The sequence below is a fragment of the Osmerus mordax genome, chromosome 25 (genome assembly GCF_038355195.1).
Source record: "Osmerus mordax isolate fOsmMor3 chromosome 25, fOsmMor3.pri, whole genome shotgun sequence".
NCBI lineage: Eukaryota > Metazoa > Chordata > Actinopteri > Osmeriformes > Osmeridae > Osmerus > Osmerus mordax.
Window position 1 is genome coordinate 7436335 of NC_090074.1, and position 15629 is coordinate 7451963.

Here is a 15629-nt window from a genome sequence, read left to right on the forward strand (position 1 = left end):
ACATTTTGATCGACATAACCTAAGCAATTTATTACGTAGGAAACAGCAGACAAATGAAGGCTACATAATCATTTGCCTGAATGTAGGCTACCACAGCATTGGCAATTTGACTAGAATAAATGTGGAGGTTGAACAAGAACTTCAGAGATTACAGTGAATTTTAATTGAGATCTGAGAGATATAGGTACCAAAACCACTGAGAAGAACTGTCATCACCAGCTGCATCACGGGCACTGCACTATCAATCTATAATTCCAGACGCGTGAGTCACCGACATAGTCACAGGCAGTTTGCACTATCCATAGTTCAAGGAATCTGTATTTGTGTGTTTCATTGACATTGTAATCACCGACTGCATCATGGGCACTATGCACTAGTTTTATTAATTCTACAGGATAGTACAGTAGAAGACCAAGGATCATAAGTTTATAGTTCTACAGTATTACGATGGCCAGAGTCAAGGAACATATACCATCCCTTTTTGTGATATATATATAATCAGTCTGTTTGTATAGACGCTGTCCTAGTTGTTGCTGTCTTGTGTGTAGGCTGTTGTGGGTTGTGTGTATGTGGTGTGCTTGCATGCGCTGTTCCGTGTTTGAGTCGATACTAACTGGCCTCGGCCCGTCTCAGTCCGCCCCTCCTCTTACCCTCCTCCCCCTCCAGAGTCCATCTCCGGCTGGGCCCCGCCCCTCATGGCCGGACACGTCATGCACCCCCACCACCACCAGGGGGAGCCCTCCGCCTTCTCCCAGCACCAGGCCCTGGAGAGGGACGACAGCGGCATGGTGACCCCTGCCAACAGCTTCCACCAAGGGCAGCACCAGCACCAGGCCCAGCTCCAGCCCATCCCCTCTGGCTTCATGGACTTCCCCAAGGTGAGGGAGACTGACCATAACACCTGGGGGAGTATTCTAGACAGTAAATCAAATCAAATTTATTTGTATAGCCCTTTTTACACGCAAGCATGTCACAGAGGGCTTCACATATGCCCATAAAACTGCCCCTCAACAGACAGTACTGTGGAGAGGCCCACACTAGCATGTAAACAAACTTTGCTGTGACGTGTGTGTGCGTGTGCAGGGTCTGCCCATGTCCCTGTACGGGGGTGCGATGCTGCCCCCCCACCCCCCCCTGGGGGACGGTCCTGGGGGGCCGGTGTACAACGGCCTCCACGCTGCTGACCCCTCCTGGAGCCCTGTCCTCAAGGTCGTCTCCAACACAGACAGCACCGACCCCCAGCAGGTAGTGCGGGTGTTTGTTTTCTGTTATTGAGGTGTTCTGGGTGTTTGTCTTTTTGTGTTTGTGATTTGAGTTTGTCGTGTGTGTGTATTTGTATTCTAACTCCTGTTCCTCTCTCTCTCCAGGTGTGGCCAGGGACTTGGGCTCCTCATATTGGCAACGTACATCTGAACCACGTCAACTAAACACACACACACAAACACACACACACCTGGTGCTGTAGTGGACCGATCACAGTACCAGTAACACAGATAATAATATAGAGATATTAACCTAGACATGTCCCTGACCTGAGAGAGAGAGGGGGGACACCATGCTGATGTGCCTAACACAGGGAGGGATAGAGGGCTGCAGCACTCTGTCCACCTGTTCAACAGGATCCTGTCTGCCTAGCTAGCGTAAGCATAACCATGACGACCACTTCTAAACCTTCCCCTTAAGTTCTCCTCCCCGGCCCTCTGGGGTCCACAGTAGGGTCTGCTACTGTGCTATTTATCCCAGCCTAGGCACGACTTGGTGATAACCGATACAGAGAGAAATCTGAACCTTTTAGAGTGGTATAAACATGTATAATTGTTTACATACTAAAAAAAGGGTTCAAATGAGAGTAAATTTCATGTTGTGTAGTGGCTCTACTTCACGTAGGCTGTATCCATGTGAAATATCTACCTTAATATTCAATAAAAATATTAAACTGGATCAAATTGTCTTGTACAATCACTTTTCTCGTCGGGAGTTGTATAGTACACAGCATTTGGCTGGGACACGCTAGTCATATTTGGGGCAATGACGTTTATTGTTTACAAGTATGACGTTAAACGATGTGAAACCAAACACCTTTGAGCGGCTTAAGCCGCTCATCTCTGATAGGCGATGATGTAGTCTGTCATGGTGCTGATTGGTTGGTTTGATGCGCAAAGACGCATGAAGGAAAGTAAACAACTGGAGAAGACAACCTAGCAGTGTGCACGTCAGTGTCTTAAATTGAGATTGTGATAAAAAATATGCCACTCCCACCAGCTGCCTGTACATAAACATGTGCACGTGGCTGTCAGTATTCGTCGTGCAACTTCAATCTCGAGACTGAACGGTCGACTAGCAATCCTTTGCTGCCCCGCTTCAGCTTTGGTCTTGGTTTTACTGCAACCATATCAGAAACAGAGCGTGCAAACTTTTCTATTTTTACGAGCGAGTATTTTATCCCCAAACTAGTCATATCACTTCTGTGTAAATTGCAAGTATGTCTGTTAACTGCCAGCAGAGCAGCAGCTGTCCTATTCCCAGCCGCTTCGGTAACTCAAAGGACTGGCCCCTGCTCCCAGACTCCTACAGCCAGACTCCCGAGGGAACGTTCTTCTCCACCACGCCCGGAGGTGAGCTACGCTACCGCTACCGCTGCAGTTACATACTATGCGCCGGTTGTGTTTTTGTATTTTAATGCTGTTAACGATACCAGAAATAAGCGTTTGAATCGCTTCTTCGGTGCATGGTACAAAAACCGTAGTGGAGCGCATTGCGTACACGTGCGTAATGGCTGTTCCAGCCAGGATAGGGTGACCATATCCTGGCTTTCTAAAAAGAGGACACCTTTTCTCTCGTCGTGGGGGGGATGATGGGGTTCTAAACAGTGTTAGCGATAAATGCAAACTTTAAGCAGTAAATATATATATATTTGCATAACATAAATATTGAATATGGTTTGGGCACTGTTTCAACTCAGCTGTCATTTGCTGCAGGCAGGAATTTGGTCAGTAGTTGCTACAAGCCTCTTATCTACCAATTGGTGTGAGAGAAGGCGAGACTTCTAAAGAGGTGTTTAATTAAAAGCAATGCAAATATGCGCACGCACACAATGAAGTATTAGACCAGATGCACATCATAATATAACTAAAACCGAAATTCCGAAAATGAGGACAAATGGTCACTGTATTCCAGTTTCTTTGGGTCTTGTGTGGGGAGAGAGGCCATTAAGGGGGGAGACAGTAAAAGTGAGAGGCCAGTCTCGGGGGAGTAAAGTTGGAGCACCAGTTTGGGGGTGAGAGAGGGGAGGAACTGCCTGTCCTATGGTAAGAGGGGGGAGGGTGTCTGGGAATGAGGGTGTTTTCAGTGAAGTGAGGAAAGGAGAGGGAAGTGAGGAGATGAGGAGGGAGCATGGACATGACAGCTGCTGTAACCTAAGGAAACAGTGGTCTGAACTGCAGAAGTAGGTCAGCCTTGTAGTCCCATGGTGACAACTCCATATGATGTGTTCATTAAACAGACGCCTTCACCTCTTGATCCGCAGGTCAAATGCTCTGTCACTGACGACACAGACTAGCTCACACACAGACACACACCCTCATTCACAAACACATTCACAGATGTTGCTTTAGTTGTTTTTGCTAATTCGTATATGCTTTAGTTGTTTTTGCTAATTCGTATATGCCTTGAAGGAAGCTGTAACACGCAGCTTTTTGTGCCTCTGAAACACACACACACACACACAAAACCGTAAGTCAATATTGTGTCCCTCGTGACTAAAGTTGTCTTAATCCTGCTCTTCATGCGAGGTGCTCACCTGATATGCTTGCAGCTAGTTTAGTGTGCAGTCCTTTTTACTTCAGTGACATCACAGGAAATCCCCCCCTCCTTCGTTCCAGGAACTAAGATAATCTACGACAGGAAGTTCTTGCTGGAATGTCGTAACTCTCCCATTGCCCGTACCCCCCCCTGCTGCCTCCCCCACATCCCCGGAGTGACTGTGCCCCCCCTGGGAAAGTTTCCTGAGGGGATGGAGAATAGCCCCCACCTGGCAGGTGATTCTTTACCCCCGAGACCTAACACCTGAGTCTGGGTCAAGCGTCTTAACTGTAGCCCTCATGCTGTTTCTCTGTGTCTACATTTCTCTCATCTATAACTTCCCTTCCTATACACCCCCACTGCCTGCCTGTTTCCATATTCCCTCTCTCCCTCTTTATCTTTTTCTTTCTCTCTCCCTCCATATCTCCCTTTCACCTACTAACCCAAACACATGACACTGTTCTCACATGGCTGCAGGTGTGTTTAGCTTGTCACGTTCAGCTCTCCCTCTCCTCCCCCTCTTCCTCTTTCTCTCTTCCTTCTCTGTATCTCCTCCCCTCCACATCGTCCTCCTCGTCCAGGAGGAATCTTTGCTTTGTCCTCGTCCAACCCTAGTGAGAGACAGCACTGCCAGGGCCGAGCCATTCAGGGCTACCCAGGCACATTCTCTCATTCTCAAGGCAGATGTTCTATGCTGAGCAAGCAAGCTGAAAACAAACAGTATGTTACCAGTTACCTCAGGGCATAGGATCAGGGACTATGATAGTACCAGGACTAGGACCAGGAGCAGACTGACCTGCAGATCACATGCTGCATTACTCAGCCCTATCACGGATGTTGACTTCTGGAGGTTTAGAATGAAAAAAATGTTTGCTTTTTTGGGGGGGGAAGTAGAAAGCACACTTTAGTGCACACACACACACACACACACACACACACACACAGGATGGGCAGGTTCAGTGAGTTCAATTTGCTCAAGGGCACAACAACAGTGAATGTTGCAGCAACCTACAGTCTAATCCCCTTCTCCCTCCTGTCATTCAACCTTTCCTGTCTCCTTGCTTCCTGGGGTATAACATCTCCTCTCCTCACAGCAGATGATGACCAGTTTATGATCGACATCTGACCCTCCAGACCTTCTCCATGGTCGAGGTTTGGTAAAGGTTGACCACGGCGGTTGACGGTCTCTACAGGGCCTGCAGACACCCCTCCAGCATTTTAATTCCCATGATTCTAGAATTTACCGTTAGAACCCTCAGAGAAACACGGTTCTCTGAGGTGGAACAGTGGCAGTTTTCTGTGAGAGCCCAGAGAGCGGGAAGGAGGGAGGGTGATACAGACTGTTCATCTGCCTTTATCTTGATGTTCTTTGTCTTTAGTACATTTGGTACTAGGCCTTGCCCTTTTCCCAAGATAAAGAAATGTATGGTTTCTCATTGTGGGTGGTCAGAATGTGTACGAGTTTTTCTATATGTCTAACTGCAGGCTGAGTTCCAGGCCAGTGTCTGCCAGTGAGAGCAATACAATAAAATAAAGTGACGTTTGTTATTAAAGCTCTCTGCAGTGGTCTTCTTTTAAAGTGTGTGTGTGTTTGGGTAATCCACTAAGTATTCCGGTTTAAAGGTCAAAGCCCTATACCATAAAGCAAGTTCAACATGCCTGGGATAAATTCTCTCACTAGCTTCACTAACCCTAACAACCGCAATCGCGGAAAACGGTATCACGATGGTGGTTATTAACTCCTTAACTCAACCCAGGTTTCCCCACTTGAGCGATGAACGTGTTCACATAAAAAGGGGCTTGTTTGCCAAAAATGACCAATTACAAACATGGACATGTCTAGAGGTCTGTACTTCACACAAGAAGAGCAAACATACATTTTAAACAAATTCAAAGAGTTTAAGAACATAATTCAAGTGAAAAGCAACACTGTTGCTACTGAAGACGTCTTAGATAATACCCAATTGCTCTAAAAGTACCAAGTCAATGAAGGGAATATTTCGGGTTCGGGGGAACCCAACTGTCCGGACGGGACGTTCGCAGCTGGCTACACGATGGACGCGTGGGAGAATTGGCGTGTCGTGTGTCTAGCGGCGCTTTCCGTGGAGGACGTTGAAGACATCTTCATATTCGGAACCATTATTACAGGCTTTCTGCTGTTTGGAATAGGCGCTGGCTTTGTATATCGGAAAATTAAGGAAACGGCTGCAGCCATCAAAAGCCCCGTTAGGCTGCCCGATATGATTGATGCGGTGGGCAGAGTTGTTGGAGCTCAGACTGTGAACTTACAACGCAGCATTGATTACAACAGGGATAAGTTTGCGGCTCTGCAAAGGAAGATGGAGGACATGGAGACCTTCCTGAAGGGTGGACGTGAAAATTGAGTTGCGGCTACTCGTCAAAACAACTACCCCAATCTTATCCACTTTCGGCCCCGTAACCAGCACAGGCCTTGGCTAAGGCCTTGGCTGGAAAACAACTCCCCTGGAGAGCGCTGAAGCGAGACTATCTTGCTCCCCCCCCCCCCCCCCCCCCCCCCACCGACATCTGTGGTTTGGTCTCTGCCCGGGTCATGACCAAGGATGTCTCCTGGCCAACACAATCTGCATAGGGAGAATCGGACTGATTGTGGCCTAGGTCGAGGGCGCCAACCCAGACCTACTCACACATTAACTTTCACCTACTACAGATATCACCACCCCCCCACCCCCATCCAACGCCTTTGCCTGCTTGTTTCCCCAGGGTGGCTGGCGGGTCTGTGTCCAGCGCCTACCATGGCTGCAGGTGCAGATGCTGCTTGTCTACCCCCCCCACTCCCCGTTGCAAGTCACGCGTTTTTGTAAATGTTGTTGTGCTTATGTGCTGAGGTTTTTGTCTGTTCCCACACTGTACTCCTCTAGGAGCATTGTCTGGGTGTTGCCTTTTTCTCTCCTCCTCTCTCCTCATGTTATGCTGTAACTTTCTAGTCTCGTCCTGTCTACCCCCTTGTCATGTTTGTGTATTAGAAACTGCAAGTGGCAGCTCGGATCTAAGATGGATTCGAAAGACCGCAGATAGAGTGCGGCTAGTTTGGTTAAACGTTTTAGATCAACACTTGTATTATTGTTTTTGTTGATTTTATGTAAAGCACTTTGAGCTGCAATTCTTGTATGAAAAGTGCTATATAAATAAAGTCTTACTTACTTACTTACTTAAGACAAGTTCAAGACAAAATCAACGTATTTATTACACATATGTAAGGTGCAGGTGTCTGTGACACTCAAGTTGAGTATCACAGAAGACTGGTCAATGGATACAGGAAATCAAGGGAGTATATGGTATCACAATATGGGAGGCTTCAAGATGATTAGCATAGCCTTTGCATGCACTGAAAAAGGACACTGTATGCTAGATAGCTTGTGTTTAGGTCTTTAGATAGGGCTACTACAAAATGGCCTTGTCGCTCCTTTTTTCCTCATTCAAAGTTGCTTGGCATTATACACTTATATTGTGACCTCTGACTTACATTAGTGACACAGGCCTTTCCTAGTCGCACCTTACAAAGAACTAACTTATGGCTATGCAGGCATAAGAAAACAGCATAATGACAGTTTATCAATGATACAAGAAACTAATTAATAGATATAGGGTTATGTGCTCATGAACTTAATATAGCAAGGTATAGATCAAACATTGTTTATTATATTAAGAACATTTTAAACTGTATACGGGAGTACAACGGTACTTAGGAATGATTTGCTGGACCTGATGTTAGTTTCCTCCACGAAAACAATGACTCTTATTGAGGGCTGTTGCTCTTGTTGGTTAGTTGTAACTGATTTAACTTCTTGTACTCGCTGTGAATTATATTATTGGGTGTGCTCAAGCCTTCGGCGAGAGCACAACCTTTGTTCTCTCACATATATATTATTATTATTATTATTTTTATTTTTATTTCTTTTTGCCCCCCTAAAACTCAGTCAATATTTGGCCTACATAGACAACGTAGGTGTCAAAAGTTTCGTCTTGGTAGCGATTGAGTTGCTTCTATTGGAATTTACGTTCCGTTGCATGGTTTAAGCTTCAGTTAAGTTTTTGTGGCGAAAAGTGAAGCTAACGGTGGCTAATTTGCTAACCACAGTCACTGACGTTACTAACGTCACTGCGTCACTAACGTCACGAAAACACGCGTGACTACCTTTGCCAGAACATTCGTTTAGCATCTGTTAACTTGGGGATAGCTAGGCTAACTATAGCTTTACTGCAAGGCAGCTGCAGAAACGCCACAAGAAAAGAGGCCAGGGTGATAACTATTTACTCATTTTACTTTTTGATATGACACACAATTGTGATGTGTAATGTACAATATAAGCTGATATTATTAAGGAAGTACATCTACTTTCGGAAACAGTAGTCTACTATTTCACTGAAGTATTAGCATCATGACATTAGCCTGTGTTTCCCGGGCAACACATACTACAGTGGTCTATGATGTAGCGTTATCTGTTTTCAATCCTTAAAATAAACATTCCTCACATATACATTTTCGTTGTAGGATTTATTCTGACATTAGAAAACGATTTGTTGGTGAAATTACCATTACCTGTGGTTTCAAACCAGTGTAGCTCACTGCAACGCTGTAGCTTACGCGAGACACACTACAAAAACATCTAGCTACAGTACACAGCTGTTTAGGAAGTCAAACGGCGACAGAAAATGTTCGGCACTCCCCTTACTTAAATCAAAAGTCTAACTACTAACCTGAACTTCATTGCCACAGCCTAAACGTTGTCAATCTGTTCATGAAAATAATTAATTTCAGCCTAAACCGTACAACGGAACGTTAAATCCAATTCAACCAACGCAATCGCTACCAAGACGAACACAGCGGTAGTCTAGTACTGTACCGTAGTAGTACAATTTACCGGGGCAGCTTCTCCACACAGGGCTATATCGCATTTTGCGTTGTTACTGACAATGATCGCTACCAGTGAGCTTTTTATGAATGAGCAATTTTCCACTAAATAAATGTCAAGCTTATTTACGTTTTGGGGGGCATATTTTCAGTTAGCAGATGGTACCGTTTGAATCGCGATTCCATCTTCTACTGCCGGGTAACGTCGTAGAATAATCTTCAAAGGGGTTGTTTATTCATGAATGAATGCAATATGAGTAGGCTAAATGCCTGAAAATATCATGAGAAGGGAAAAACTTAAAATGACGTTTAAATCATAGAGATTAGGTCAATTTTTACACCGTTCTGCACTAATGTCACGAAAACACGCGTGACTACCTTTGGCAGAACATTCGTTTCGCATCTGTTAACTTGGGGGATAGCTAGGCTAACTATAGCTTTACTGCAAGGCAGCTGCAGAAACGCCACAAGAAAAGAGGCCAGGGTGATAACTATTTACTCATTTTACTTTGTGATATGACACACAATTGTGATGTGTAATGTACAATATAAGCTGATATTATTAAGGAAGTACATCTACTTTCGGAAACAGTAGTCTACTATTTCACTGAAGTATTAGCATCATGACATTAGCCTGTGTTGCCCGGGCAACACATACTACAGTGGTCTATGATGTATCTGTTTTCAATCGTTAAAATAAACATTCCTCACATATACATTTTCGTTATATGATTTATTCTGACATTAGTAAACGATTTGTTGGTGAAATTACCATTACCTGTGGTTTCAAACCAGTGTAGCTCACTGCAACGCTGTAGCCTACCCGAGACACTAGTCTGAGTAGCTAACAAAAACTCCTCAGCTGTTCAAGTCAAACGGTGACAAAACATGTTCGGCACTCCCCTTACTCAAAAGTCTTTCAATAGTTGAAACAATCTGACTACTAACCTGAACTTCATTGCCACAACCTAAACTTTGTCAATCTGTTCATGAAAATAATTAATTTCAGCCTAAACCGTACAACGGAACGTTAAATCGAATTCAACCAACGCAATCGCTACCAAGACGAACACAGCAGTAGTCTAGTACTGTACTGTAGTAGTAGAATTTACCGGGGCAGCTTCTCCACACAGGGCTATATCGCATTTTGCGTTGTTACTGACAATGATCGCTACCAGTGAGATTTTTATGAATGAGCGATTTTCCACTAAATAAATGTCAAGCTTATTTACGTTTTTGGGGGCATATTTTCAGTTAGCAGATGGTACTGTTTGAATCGCGATTCTATCTTCTGCCGGTAAAGTCGTAGAATAATCTTCAAATGGGGTTCTTTATTAATGAATGAATGCAATATGAGTAGGCTAAATGCCTGAAAATATCACGAGAAGGGACAACTTAAAAGGACGTTTAAATCATAGAGATTAGGTCAATTTTTACACCGGTCTGCCAAATGTATTCGTTTTGATTCAGCCTGTCAGCTGCCTCTTGCAGGGGAAATGAGAAGACATCATATTTCATTCGACACTTCACTCGTATTTTGAGTTGTAAATGAGCAGCAAAAAAAAGATGCTTTTAAATCTATGTAATCTTTATAAATAATAAGTAGGCCCGATGCATTTTTATATAAAATATACAGACCCCTGTGCAACCGACGCAAGCAAGCACACCCTACAATTTCCCCAGAAATTGTATCCTCTCTAGTTGTTGCTTGCTTTCCTACAGGTACACTCTTGCACTTTTGAGGTTCATGTTCTTTAATTGTAACTTGTTTAACTACATGCTCTTATGTTTCTTCCCATTGGCACTTATTTGCTTTTCACAATGTATGCTTCATGTTTTGGCTACCCACAATGTTTTTGGGGCTCGTTGTATATGATCATTGACCTGTGCACTTTTGTAAAGCTCTTTCTTGGAAGTCGCTTTGGATATAAGCGTCTGCTAAGTGAATAAATGTAAATGTAATGTATACAATAAAGTAATTATTATCTTTAATTGTTGTTAACTGATCAGTGGTTTAAGGACAGACCTCTTCACTACTTCCAAGAAAAGAAAGGATTGTTGGGAAAAGGAAAGGAATCAGGAAATGTGGCCAAAACCAAACCCAGGCCCCTGCGGTAAGGCTTTAGCCTTTGTGGTATGTGCTCTATCCGGTGAGCCTCTTACGATTGCTTAAAGAATATTCAGGTGTATTGTTACTAGTCTGTGTGGTATTATTGTTAGATTACATTGTCATGGATTTGCCTGGGCACTCATCAGAGAAACCAGGACAGGAAATGAACAAGTATTTTTCTGCTTAGTAATTATAGTCACTCATTCCACATGCTGGCTTACTGAGCTGTAACTGACTAGGAGAGACACAGCATCAGGATTGGTACTCTAAACTGTCTCTCAACCCTCCCCCTGACCTATTCTGGGAGAGGTGGACCCTCTGGCATATTCAGTAGAAACGCAGGGGCAGAGAGAGGTAGAAGGTTTGGCAGAGTGGGACTAAAGTCCAGCAGCAGGATTCATCACATCACCTGACTCCTGGATGGCTTTTCCTTCTCCTCTCTAGTTATCTAGATACTGCTCCTCTCTAGTTATCTACAATACTGCCTCTCTAGTTATATAGAACACTGCTCCTCTCTAGTAAACTAAAAAGGGGCAGTATTTTAGTTCTCTAGAATACCGCTCCTCTCCAGTTATAATACAGTCAATGATCCACTAGGTATCAGAAAACATTCTGTGCATCAAATCTGTGAACCAACCCGACCCTAAATTTGCTACACAGACCTTACCTTAATGACTTATATAATAAGTTATATAATTCTGACTTGCAGTCATGCCACATGTACAATGTTCATGTGAACCATGTGACTTGACTTCATTCAGAGAGCTGGTTGTTACACAACCTCTAGTGGCCCCTCAATACTTTGCCTGTCCATGACTGTGTATATATACCTGTCTATGTATATATCCCTGTCTGTGTCTGTCTATATATTCATGACTGTGTATTGTGGCAACCAAGAGACGTAGACAGGGGCGAACAGCACAGCACTACGCGAAAGCAAGATTGTTGTTCTAAATAGCAGATTATTATAAACGACCCAAAAAAACACAAAAGAAATGTGGTTCTTCCTCGGTTGAGGGAACGGTCTGGACTGGTCCGGCTGGGCTGTTTGGACCCGCACTCCTTGCTGAAAAACCACACACAGTAGGAGTTGGTTAGACTACGGCCGTCAGCATGTGTTGGAGTCCAGCTCCTACTCACTTCTAGCGATCTTCCCCCTCCGGCAGGGCTGGCCTGCCTTTTATGGTGTGGCCGCCCTCCAATCCACTCATGAGCCACACCTGGGCAGCTCGTTGTCTCCCTTGGGAGCGGCACCCAGACATACATGCCTCCGATCACCTGACCCTGGGCTTGCCGGTGACGCGGTCTATGTTGCTTCACCCCTGGGTTGCCACAATATATGTCCATGTCTGTGTATATATCCCTGTCTGTGGATATATCCATGTTTGTGTCTGTGTATATATCCATCTGTGACTGGATAAGCCTGTCTGGGTCTGTGTATATACCTAATGATCCAAGATGGTTCCGCAGGTCGATTTGTTTTCTGTCACTAACTCACGCATAAAGTACTGAGCGTTACATTAATGCTCCTCTGGCACATAGCCTTACTGCACTCTTTTACTTCATATTTTGTTTTATATTTTATAGTATTGTTAGTATTTTTCTGTAAATTTATTTCATTTCTTACTTTTATATATATTTAACCCTTGTGTTATCTTCGGGTCATTGTGACCCTGCAGTCTTTGTGACCCCCCCACGTGTTGCCACAACTTTACCTCATACAAAAATAAAGTGAAGCATTTTCTTTTAACCGTCTGGCTGTCTCATACCCTCCACAGCGTGAATGTTAAAATAAAATGCTTTTTATTTGTTTTTGTATTGGGTAAAGTTGTCGCAGCACAACGATGGGTCGTTGTGAACCTTCGGGTCATTGTGACTCGAAGGCAGCACAAGGGTTAAGGACCACTTTAATATTTTTAAGATTCTTATATGTTTACTGTATGCACCTGCCCACCAAAGTAAATTGCTTGTTGTAGAAACTAACTTTATTCTGATTCTGGTCTGTAACTCTGTGGATATACCTGTCTTTGTCTGTGGTTATAGCTGTGACATTGTCTGTGGTTATAGCTGTCTGTGACATGTCTGTGGATATACCTGTCTGTGGTTATAGCTGTGACATTGTCTGTGATGTGTCTGTGGATATACAGTTAGGTCCATAAATATTTGGACATTGACACAATTTTCATCAGTTTGGCTCTGTATACCACCACAATGGATTTGAAATGAAACAATCAAGATGTGCTTTAAGTGCAGACTTTCAGCTTTAATTTCAGGGTATTTACATCCAAATTAGGTGAACGGTGTAGGAATTACAACACATTTGATATGTGCCCCCCCCCCCTTTTTAAGGGACCAAAAGTAATTGGACAATTGGCTGCTCAGCTGTTCCATGGCCAGGTGTATGTTATTCCCTCATGGGAGTATTTCATTGACAAGGAGCAGATAAAAGGTCTAGAGTTCATTTCAAGTATGGTATTTGTGTTTGGAATCTGTTGCTGTCAACTCTCAATATGAAGTCCAAAGAGCTGTCACCATCAGTGAAGCAAGCCATCGTTAGGCTGAAAAATCTAAACAAACCTATCAGAAAGATAGCAAAAACATTAGGTGTGGCCAAATCAACTGTTTGGTACATTCTTAAAAAGAAAGAACGCACTGGTGAGCTCAGCAACACAAAGACCCGGAAGACCACGGAAAACAACTGTGGTGGATGACAGAAGAATTCTTTCCCTGGTGAAGAAAAACCCCTTCACATCAGTTGGCCAGATCAAGAACACTCTCCGTCGTAAGGGTTGAAGCTAAGTTAATCAATTGTCCCTTGAGCCCGTTAACATTAGCGAGATGAGTGAGAACAGCAAATATCGGTTCGTCAACGGCTGATCCGCATCCAAATCTGTGGTTAATTTCAATCAGGCTAAACTTATCAGGGAAATTGCACGTGCACGTCCTACTTCGAAAGGCAGGAAAGGTCGATCACCAAAACCGTAATTTTTTAACGGTATGATGGCGGAAAAGACCAAAGAGAGAGCGGTGATAGGCTATTGTCGCCATCCGAGCAAACTATTATAATGAGTCAGGGGAGTCAGGGGAGTCAGGTGGCTGAGCGGTTAGGGAAGCGGGCTTGTAATCAGAAGGTTGCCAGTTCGATTCCCGGCTGTGCCAGATGACGTTGTGTCCTTGGGCAAGGCACTTCACCCTACTTGCCTCTGGGGAATGTCCCTGTACTTACTGTAAGTCGCTCTGGATAAGAGCGTCTGCTAAATGACTAAATGTAAATGTAATGTAATAATGAGTCTCTAAGAAGACAATAAGCATATTGTCATGGCTAAGTCAAACACCGCCACCGCTGCCAGAGCAAGACAAGCAGCTTGGCAAAAAAATTGCCGATAAGCTAAATGCGAAAGTTTTGGGGAAATGTATAGGCTCATCTTAAGTGCCTCATTACCCCAATCAATCAGATCACATTTCTTTAAATGTGCCTGCTGGTATAGACTTAATGGAAATTAATAATCGAATGAGATCTTGCTAGCGAAAATAATGATCTCAACTCTTTCAGAATAAGTAGGCTAGATAAAAACAAGGCCAACGAGTATCTAATTGATACGAATTCATAGACAATTATGAGGATATATGTAGGCTACTGCGCTTATATCATGTACTATATGTGTATATGCATGTAGGCCAATGTGTAAATCCCTCTTTGATTTCATTGACTGGGACATGGCCAGGGAATATGATTAATTGATTCATCAGCTGGTTAAGCGCCAAGTACACTTTTCTTACAGCAACGCATGCTGCGGCTTTGCCAATGTTTTCTGCATCGCCTATACTGTATAAAAATGTAGCCTATAGCCTACCTGACGCAAAAAAACTCAAGGCTATGCAATCTGAAGCACAGTTAAAGTGTCAAGTAGCTTTATTGTCAATTTCTTCACATGTCAAGACATAAAAAGGAATCGATATGACGTTTCCCACTCTCCCACAGTGAAACATATAAAAAGCACAGGCACAACAGATAAGACAAGACATTTCGTAAAACAGCGTTACATATTCACATACAGCAGCACAAGCTCATAATAAAGCATAAAGCTTGCTGCGGCGTGTGATATATTTGCAATGTACGGCCCGAGAAGGTCTTGCAAATAAATGAGTCCTTGTCGGCTGAATCGATATCGCTCAAACAAGAACTCATCCGTGTGAAATAAAGGATCTTGGCAATCGCAAAGAACTCTATTGGTATGGAAAGCTAATCGAACTAAAATATAGCTCCTTGGTCAACTGGGTCTCTCAAAAAGGGAGCTGCCATGTTATTTTCCGGGGGTGTGGCAAGCTTATCCAGCTACACTTAAGTTAGCCTGCTCTGGAGCAGGTTAGTGCTAATTGATATGTTACTATAGTGATTTATCGAAAGTTGCTTCCACGAACCAAAAAGAGGGGCGTTTTTTATCTTAGCCTGAAAATTAGCTCGCTAAACCGCTTAGCGAGCTACGACGAATACTCCCCAGGAGGTAGGCGTATCTGTGTCAAAGTCAACAATTAAGAGAAGACTTCACCAGAGTAAATACAGAGGGCCTTCACTCCCTCCTGTTAACTTGACTCACCAATGGCTCACTCCCAAATCAACACCACAGCATTTAAATCCCGGATTGTCATCCACTCATCAGCAGTTTGTTGAATCACTGACCTCACGTTCGTGATCTTGGCTCTTTGTTGTATTCCTAGTTTCCTGTTACGTGTGTACTAACGCTTGTCTCCATCTGCCTTCAGGTCAACGCTCCCTAACCTCTGTTTCTCTGCTACCGGTACCCATCAACCAGAAGACACCAT

General features: G+C 43.8%; 2 protein-coding genes across 9 annotated transcripts in view; both read left to right on the forward strand.

The window, feature by feature from the left end:
- Nucleotides 1-1940, forward strand: part of ankhd1 (ankyrin repeat and KH domain containing 1) — a 39206-nt gene extending 37266 nt beyond the window's left edge. For 4 of the 7 annotated variants that reach the window (XM_067229332.1, XM_067229333.1, XM_067229334.1 and 1 more), the window contains exons 33-35: nucleotides 634-878; nucleotides 1084-1245; nucleotides 1368-1940. In XM_067229332.1, coding sequence (XP_067085433.1) covers nucleotides 634-878; nucleotides 1084-1245; nucleotides 1368-1427 — 467 coding nt within the window. In that variant the 3' untranslated portion in view covers nucleotides 1428-1940. The remainder of the gene's footprint in view (nucleotides 1-633; nucleotides 879-1083; nucleotides 1246-1367) is intronic. The other 3 variants (XM_067229337.1, XM_067229338.1, XM_067229339.1) reach the window with 1 other exon arrangement.
- Nucleotides 1941-2186: 246 nt separating this feature from the next.
- eif4ebp3 (eukaryotic translation initiation factor 4E binding protein 3) lies at nucleotides 2187-5354 on the forward strand. Of its 2 annotated transcripts, none has more exons than XM_067229364.1 (3): nucleotides 2187-2615; nucleotides 3882-4037; nucleotides 4899-5354. In XM_067229364.1, the coding sequence occupies exons 1-3, from the start codon at nucleotides 2483-2485 to the stop codon at nucleotides 4925-4927; spliced, it is 318 nt and encodes a 105-aa protein (XP_067085465.1). In that variant the 5' UTR covers nucleotides 2187-2482; the 3' UTR covers nucleotides 4928-5354. The 2 variants fall into 2 exon arrangements, with proteins under 2 accessions (XP_067085465.1, XP_067085464.1); XM_067229363.1 differs by having other exon boundaries at nucleotides 2190-2615; nucleotides 4896-5354.
- The last annotated feature ends 10275 nt before the right edge of the window (nucleotides 5355-15629 follow it).

Coding starts and splice junctions, on each gene's coding strand:
- eif4ebp3 (XM_067229363.1), top strand. CDS start 2,483: ATGTCTGTTAACTGCCAGCAGAGCAGCAGCTGTCCTATTCCCAGCCGC. Junction 2,616..3,881: donor CTTCTCCACCACGCCCGGAG/GTGAGCTACGCT, acceptor CCTTCGTTCCAG/GAACTAAGATAATCTACGAC. Junction 4,038..4,895: donor GAATAGCCCCCACCTGGCAG/GTGATTCTTTAC, acceptor CTCTCCTCACAG/CAGATGATGACCAGTTTATG.